General features: G+C 38.7%; 1 protein-coding gene across 1 annotated transcript in view; it reads right to left on the reverse strand.

Annotated features, from left to right (window-relative positions):
* Positions 1-8,208, reverse strand: part of LOC107672297 (synembryn-B-like) — an 18,018-nt gene that overhangs the window by 4,727 nt on the left and 5,083 nt on the right. Inside the window, exons 4-9 of the mRNA XM_016465436.1 lie at positions 7,698-7,792; positions 5,002-5,152; positions 4,815-4,910; positions 3,762-3,906; positions 3,443-3,587; positions 3,187-3,306 (exon numbers count right to left, since the gene is read on the reverse strand). Coding sequence (XP_016320922.1) covers positions 3,187-3,306; positions 3,443-3,587; positions 3,762-3,906; positions 4,815-4,910; positions 5,002-5,152; positions 7,698-7,792 — 752 coding nt within the window. The remainder of the gene's footprint in view (positions 1-3,186; positions 3,307-3,442; positions 3,588-3,761; positions 3,907-4,814; positions 4,911-5,001; positions 5,153-7,697; positions 7,793-8,208) is intronic.

Below are 8,208 nucleotides of genomic sequence, written 5' to 3' on the forward strand. Positions count from 1 at the left end.
CGCTAGATTTAAATCAGCACAGCCAGCGAAGGATCGAACGCAACTGTTTTGAACGAGCGCACCTTTTTTAACAGGCAAAAAGTGGCTGTTTCGTTGTCTGTTGAGGAAGTACAGACGTTCCTCTCGTTGATAGCAGAGGAGTGGATCCAGCCAGAGCTTGATGGGGCGACGCGGAATGAAAAAGTTTTTTCAGGAGTCAATAGAGGCGATTTTTTCAATAGAGGCGGCACAACTATAACGACATGTGAATAATCCCGCCCACTCTAAAGAGGTACTGAACTGCAGTGGAAACGCGAGCCAAGCCGTGCCGAGCCGAGTCGTACCACGCAGTGGAAAAGCGCCAAAACAAATACAGCATTGTTTTAAAGGGATAGTTCACCCAAAAATGAAAATTGTATGTTTATCTGCTTACCCCCAGGGTATCCAAGATGTAGGTGACTTTGTTTCTTCAGTAGAACACAAACGGATATTTTTAACTCAAACCGTTGCAGTCTGTCAGTCCTATAATGTCAGTGGATGGGAAACACGGCCTATCTCTCCAATGGACCATTGACACTCTATCTACAATCTCAATTAGAAGTGTCAATGGTCCATTTGAGAGATAGGTGGCGGTAATGCACTTATAAGTCTGCGATCCACCGTAAAGCAAGCAAGAAGAAGACGCCTCACGTGCAGGCTGAAGACAACGACGCGAATGCACTCAGGACAGTTCAGACATTGCGGTGAAAATCAGAGGTAAAAAACGATGTTCAGTTTCTTGCACAGACCGATCATTTTGTGTCTTTTCACATCAATGTATCATCACGAGCCGCAGGGTTTAATTTGGTTTTGTTTGTGTATGTTTTATTACTCTCAAAGTCGTGATTCCCATCCACTGACATTATAGGAGGAAATATCCGTTTGTGTTCTACTGAAGAAACAGTCACCTACATTTTGGATGCCCTGTGGGTAAGCAGATAAACATACAATTTTCATTTTTGGGTGAACTATCCCTTTAACCACTGCACATCCAGAACTTAATTTGAAACTCCTAGTTTTATCAATATTGATTCCTAAATCTCAAGATCGATCTTCTAGTCTGTTTCAGTGTGAACTTCATTAGACATTATATAGTGCACCTCCAGTCCAATAATTGCTGTCATGAAAACAAGTTGACAGCCACTGTGTAAATGATTATATTTCAATAATGAATTGGAGTAGAAATGTAATTGTTAGATTTTTAAGGTATAAACTGACTTATGTGCAATTTACGCTTGCATAAAATTGTTTATTTGAGTGTTGATTATTATATCTCAAAATAAAATGTACTTAAAATATACCTTTAATATTATTGTAGTGTGCAAATAATAGGGTTCCCTATATAGTTCACAGCATTAGCCAAGAATTTTAATTATAATTCAATTTATTTAAAGACAAATCATGTGTTCAGTAAACCACTGTTTAGTAAATAAAAGAAGAATGAAGCAATTTTATGTTTAGTTTTTTTCCCACCTGCTACACCAAAGAAGTACTGAATCGTGACTTCAAAACTGAGGTACATATCAAACTGTCATTTTTGTGTACTGTTACATCCCTAATTTCCAACTATATTTTCCCTGATTTTCAGGCATTGACTGCATTACTGTCTGCCAAAGTACTCCTTGATGTCAAACACACGTCATGATGAGTGTAAACAAGATATTTAGTTGAAAAGAAGGAAACAAAGATGTTTCCTCTGCATCCCTTGAAAACGCAAACAAAAATCCAAGACAATCTCTTATCTAATCAAAAGCACATGTGCTGATAAGCAGCCGGAGCAATTGTGAGTTTACTTAGGGTTTTGTGTGTGTGTGTGTGTGTGTTTCTGTGTATATGGGGTGGAGAGTCAGTACTAATTGGACAGCAGGTCAAGCAGCAGACATAGGGAGGGACATTCCTACATGGACATGTTGCGTCTCCCCAGCAGCCGTAGTGGGGAGCACCAGAGCCCTCCCTCTCCCACACAACACCTCCTTCATCCTGATAAAAAGAATAGGAGGAAGACAGAAGGAACGAGGATCCATTCTCAAAGAGGAATCTGCCTCTCCTGGGCGCACGCTTCTCATTACGACTCAAACACCCTATGGATGGACAAAGGCGCCTCCTCTTGTGTTTGCAAACTTATTTAACATCGCCCGGCAGCTAACGTACATATGCACACCCCTAATTGAACCGGTGTCTCAAACCACTTCACGTCCGAGGACAATGTCTGGCACCACCCTGGCTAAATAAAACTGGCGGCGTATGAAAAGAGGACCATGTATATGTATTATAAAACCTCAGTGTATTGTACAAAAGAGCCTGAGCCCGCGACCCCACTGTGTGCGCCAATTAGCTGGTAATTAATGCAGCGGGGTTACGGTGGCTGGTCGGTGTGCACTGACTCCTGCTGAATGTGGAAGGCCAGCTGTAAATGAGGCAGAGGACGATGGTGGAGGATTCTTGTCTTAACGAAGCGGTTGGTAAGGAGCGTGGACAGAGCAATGGCGCTACACCTCTTACCGGTGTCTCACTAGTTTACGCCACCGGTTGTTTAAGAAAAGGTCAACATGAATGCGGCCCCACACATATCGAGCCTCTTAGGAGGGTGATGAGAAAACAAGCACAATGCTTCTAGAGGATGGAGTCATCTATGAGGGCAATATGAACAGGCTCATACAAGAATGAAAAACAAAGAGAAACTGACTGATATTAGTGAGCAAGACTAAAAACACAATGCCTAGAATTTACACTGCAGCAAATACAACAGAAAAGGCACGCATTAAAATAAAAACGGGCAACTTCCTTTAACTTCAAATTTCTTATTTACATTTTAATTGATGTTTATGTTAAAGCATGTTGATATGTAAACTGACCACTGAATAAGTGGAAATGGAAGAGCCAGACAATATCTGCATGACTAAATTTCCAAATGAATGGAGTAAGCGTGAATAAATCTTAATTTCAGTGCTTAAATTGGATTCTTTAAACCAAAGAAAATTAGGACAAAAAATGATCTGATAGCCTCGTAAAATACAATAAAAAAAATAACAATAAAAATAAAATATAATAAAAAATACAACTATGAAAAATAATTATAATATATTTGTAAAAAACAATTCCCCAATATTTACAAACTGTAAATATTCAATTGCATAAATGTTTAATTGGGACAAAATAAAAACCCACCTTGATAATTCATCAATCATACTGACAAGTTTCTGAGCTTCATAATCCTTTTGCTCCTCTGTCATCTCCTCCATAGGGTTTGGCATTGGGTGCTCTATGTGACCTGTGATGGGGTTAATGCTGAAAAACACAAATGATTGTCATTATAATTTATGAATGCAGAAAGAAAACCATAATACTACACAAAATGATCAAATGTATGAACTTCATTAAGAAAATAAGAACAGCAGTTATGCATTCATAAAAAGATACTTACAATGGTTTGGCTGACTTGTACTCCTCTGTGTCAGAGTCCTCATCAGATGAGTACTGTGTCTCTCCTCTGCCTCCGGCCAGCAACCCTCGTGCCATCAACAGTCCCGCAGCATTACCATATCCAGTGTACTTCAACAGATTATCCACTGCATCACATAAACAACAGGAGAAAATGATGTGCAAAAATAAAAAATCTAATTAGCTCAATATTAATTCTTGTTTTGTTAAACAGTGAAAAATTCACACAAATGGCAACATAAATGCCTTTCAAAACAGTTTCATATACTTTTAGAAACATTAAAAACAAGCAGAACTCTCACCGCTCTCCTTGCAGAGCACAAAGAGAAACTCAGCTGCCCCCTGTTTCACTGCCATGTCTATATGCGTCATGAGACGCACCAGTTTGTTTCGAACGGTGCTGCCGATTTCTGGCCTTTCCTTCACGTCCTTCAGGGGAGGCAACACCTGTACAAAAAGGAAAAAATAAAAGCTTTAATCAGCAAATAAAGATTTACTTTAAAGGAATAGTTCACCAAAAATGAAACTTTACTCACCCTCAGGCCATCCAAGATGTAAACGGGTTTGTTTTTTCATTGGAACAGATTTGGAGAAATTTAGCATTATATCACTTGCTCTCCAATGGATCCTCTGCAGTGAATGGGTGCCGTCAGAATGAGAGTCCAAACAGCTGATAAAAACATCACAATAATCCTCCTGTCCATCAATTAACGCCTTGTAAAGTGAAAAGTTGTGTGTTTGTAAGAAACAAACCCATCATTAAGATGTTTTTAACTTTCAACCGTTGCTACCGGCTAAAATTCAAGTCCTCTATTCATAATATTGTCCTCTCCAGTGCAAAAGTCATCTCGTCTGAATCAGAACAGAAATATGCACAGATCAAGCACAAGCACTTGTTTACAAGTGAAAACAGTCCAAAACAGTTCTAAACAAATATATTAGTGGAGTTTGGTGTGAGAGGACAACATGGGCAAGTGCTACTATGGATTATAGACTTGTATTTTGGCCAGAAGTGACCTTAATAATGGATTAGTTTCTTACAAACACACAGCTTTTCATTCACAAGGATTACTTGTGGATTATTGTGATTGTGATGTGGTTTTTATCAGCTGTTTGGTCTCTCATTCTGATGGCACCCATTCACTGCAGAGGATCAATTTCTCCAAATCTTTTCAGATGAAGAAACAAACTCCATCTCCATCTTGGATGGCCTGAGGGTGAGTAAATTTTAAACAATAGTTCATTTTTGAGTGAACTTTAGCTGAATATCTAAATCACTGAAGAAGCAACATTAAAGCAAATAGTCTTAGTTTAGAGAGCAGTGAATTACACTGAGAATGGACTCAACCCTGCACCTGGGCCTTGAGGTATCTGCGAATCTCCCTGTGGTATCTAGAGCTCTCTGTCATCAGACTCAGCACAGGTGTCAAGCCTTCTTTATAGTTGATCCCCTGAGTGGATTAATACACACAAAGCATGAACAAAAGCAACAAGTGGAATGGCTGAGCAACAGCTTGCAGGTGTTCATCTGAAGTGCAATACCTTGTCTATCCTCTTTTCCATAAAATCTAGCAGTATCTGGACTGTGTCCACGTTCTTCCCACCGTACGTTTCCATCCCACCTTGGACAGGGACGTCTATCAGAACATCCAGGCACCGCACAGGAAGGTTACTCAGAAGATTTATGGCATGACTAGAAGAAATGACAAATGATAAAGGTTCAGCACACAATGCATTAGGGCTGCACGATATATCGTTTCAGCATCGATATCGCGATGTGCGCATCCGCGATAGTCACATCGCAGGGTGTGCGATGTTTAGTATACTGATTGTTATATTTATACTGATTGTTTTCTTTGCGCACACACAGACATGATGTCTACACCGGACGTGACAGCTGTACAGAGATATCCATTTTAAATAAATTTAGTAGCAGAGCTACTGCAAGTAATTTTCAGTGCTGGAAATTATGGAATTACATTTCTGACGAAATTCTGCGCGCGAAAGATCATATTTTGAGCGCGCAAAAGTGCGTTTTGCACGCGCGTGAACTGAGTTTTGTGGAGAAAAGTTTATCCTTTGTTGAAACTTCCGCGTCATCGTGGAGAGCGACAAAGCGACCGTTGCATATCATTTGAACTTTGTGTCAGTACGTCATAAAGAGAACGAGGCATCAGTTTACTGTCGGGGATTTGTCGCGCCGCGCTGCATCCAGTGTAGACTCAGTGAGAGCCACGCAGATGCACGTGAACACTGAATACTGTTCACTTCTGCGTCTATTTGTGCCTGAAATACTGCTCTGCAAGTATCCTTGTAAACGCAGTTGCTTACGGCTTAGGTGAAGGGAAACAATTGAGAAAGAAAATGGATGTGTAACAGTATATTTGTTTACAGCAGTTTAATGTTCCTGAGGCTTTCTGTATTATGAATTTTAATCAAACAACAAAACAAAGAAAAATCACTTCTGTAGCTTTAACACAGATTTATTAGATTTAATTTATACAGTGAAGACTATGCAGTGTACCCCAATCATTGATTTTATTTAATTTTTTCAAATAGAGCTATTGAAGTCATCTGATTTTTTTTTTCCATATCGCAATATATATCGCAGAAAAAAGAAATAACGCAATGTGAGTTTTTTCCAATATCGTGCAGCCCTACAATGCATGATGAGAACATAATATGCAACTTCTGGAAAGGTACTCCTGGTACCTTTCTGTGAAGTTGGTCGTTGACTGCAAAGTTTCACATAGAAATTGATTCTGTCTGATAACCAATATGCAGAACCCATTTAAATTAATTCGATAAATTCATATTTCTGCTTTTTGTAATAACTTCATGATCATAATAATATATAATAATAATAATTATTATTATTATTGTTATTTTTAAGAAAACATTTTGCAATCTAAATATTTAATCTAAATTATTATATAAATTAAAATGAAATACTTTACAGATTAATAGTATTAGAGTGATATTTCTTCATTGATTTATTTTAATTAAATTAAATAATAAATAAATAAATGTGTTTCCCCAATTTGTTATTCCTGTTTTCATTTAATAATGCACATACAGTTTCATGGCCAGTAAAAAATATTTATGGCCAGAAATTTTTTTTAAGTCACCGGCAATTGGCAGGTATTGCAAAATGTTAGTTTTAGGCCCTGTTTGAAAATTATTGACTTATTTAGAAATATGAAACAATTACCGATTGAATATCATAAAAAAATGATCAAACTGATTATTGGTCCATCAGTAGTTTTCACATGTGCATGAATGCAATTTTGTGTCTGGCTGTATCATTAAAACAACCTGCTTCTCACATGTTGGCACCTAATACAAATGGATAGTAAATATTTGTATGCTACTTTCATCGGTTCATTTTATAATCTTCTCTGATGCAAAAGAACATTCAGCATACTCATGTCACATTCTAGGAATGTGATGTCAACAGACAAACATGAGGAGGCATTCTGAAAACACTGAGAGGTGGGGGGACCTTCAGCTATGAAACAATTACCGATTGAATATCATAAAAAAAATGATCAAACTGATTATTGGTCCATCAGTAGTTTTCACATGTGCATGAATGCAATTTTGTGTCTGGCTGTATCATTAAAACAAACTGCTTCTCACATGTTGGCACCTAATACAAATGGATAGTAAATATTTGTATGCTACTTTCATCGGTTCATTTTATAATCTTCTCTGATGCAAAAGAACATTCAGCATACTCATGTCACATTCTAGGAATGTGATGTCAACAGACAAACATGAGGAGGCATTCTGAAAACACTGAGAGGTGGGGGGACCTTCAGCCATGGGCATTATTTGAATAACAAAGACACATCTACTGACCAGGACTGGTTCAGCACATTCAGCGCACTTTGTTAAAGGGGGAGCAGAGAGTTAGTCATTTCAGAGTGCTGTAGAATGCATTGAGAGAGGGCAGCATTCCAAAAGTGTGAAAGGGCTGGTGACGGCACCACCGTGGACACAATGAGTCAAGCCCAAATAAACGGGTGGGAGTTTCAGAATGCGTTGAGCTGTCTCGACGGGGCAAAGGGGTGTGTCTTTAATCACTTAGAGAAGACATCTCATCATTCACATTCACCGCACTTGCATTTCCTTTGCTTTCTGGCTCACTGGAATACTGGTTTTGAAGCAAATATAATAGACACAGTCCTATACAGAGTGAACTAGATTCATCTGTCAGTCTTCTAGTGTGGAAGTACCTGTGAGCCTCCTCTGTTTTATCTTCAGTGTTTGTCTTGAGCATTAGGAGATGTCTCGTGATGCCTGCAATCAGCCGAAGCTGGTGGTCATTGTCCTATCAAAATAAAGGAAGAATTGTGTGAGTGTTAAACAAAAAGGCTTTTTCACAACAACAGCAGTAGAGAAAGAGTCTCATGCCATGATGGGGCTTCATTTACAAATAAACGACCTGAGAGCTTGGAGCCAATGGAGAGATTTGGGGACTAAGAGAACCACTGGTTTGAGAAAAGAAAGTGCATCTTATGTCAAGGTGATCTCGACCATACCGAAACCAACAAAAGGTCAGGCAATTGAGACACACTTAGCCTTACTTCAGATGATCATTCAAAGGGCTGAGAACACTGGAATGCATCAATGTTGTTTCGTCTATATTTGATGAAATGGTGGGGGAAGGAGCTTTTAGCATTTAAAGGGGTCATATGACGCGATTTCAAGTTTTCCTTTCTCTTTGGAGTGTTACAAGCTGATTGT

Source organism: Sinocyclocheilus anshuiensis, unplaced genomic scaffold (genome assembly GCF_001515605.1).
Source record: "Sinocyclocheilus anshuiensis isolate Anshui unplaced genomic scaffold, SAMN03320099.WGS_v1.1 scaffold997, whole genome shotgun sequence".
Taxonomy (NCBI): domain Eukaryota; kingdom Metazoa; phylum Chordata; class Actinopteri; order Cypriniformes; family Cyprinidae; genus Sinocyclocheilus; species Sinocyclocheilus anshuiensis.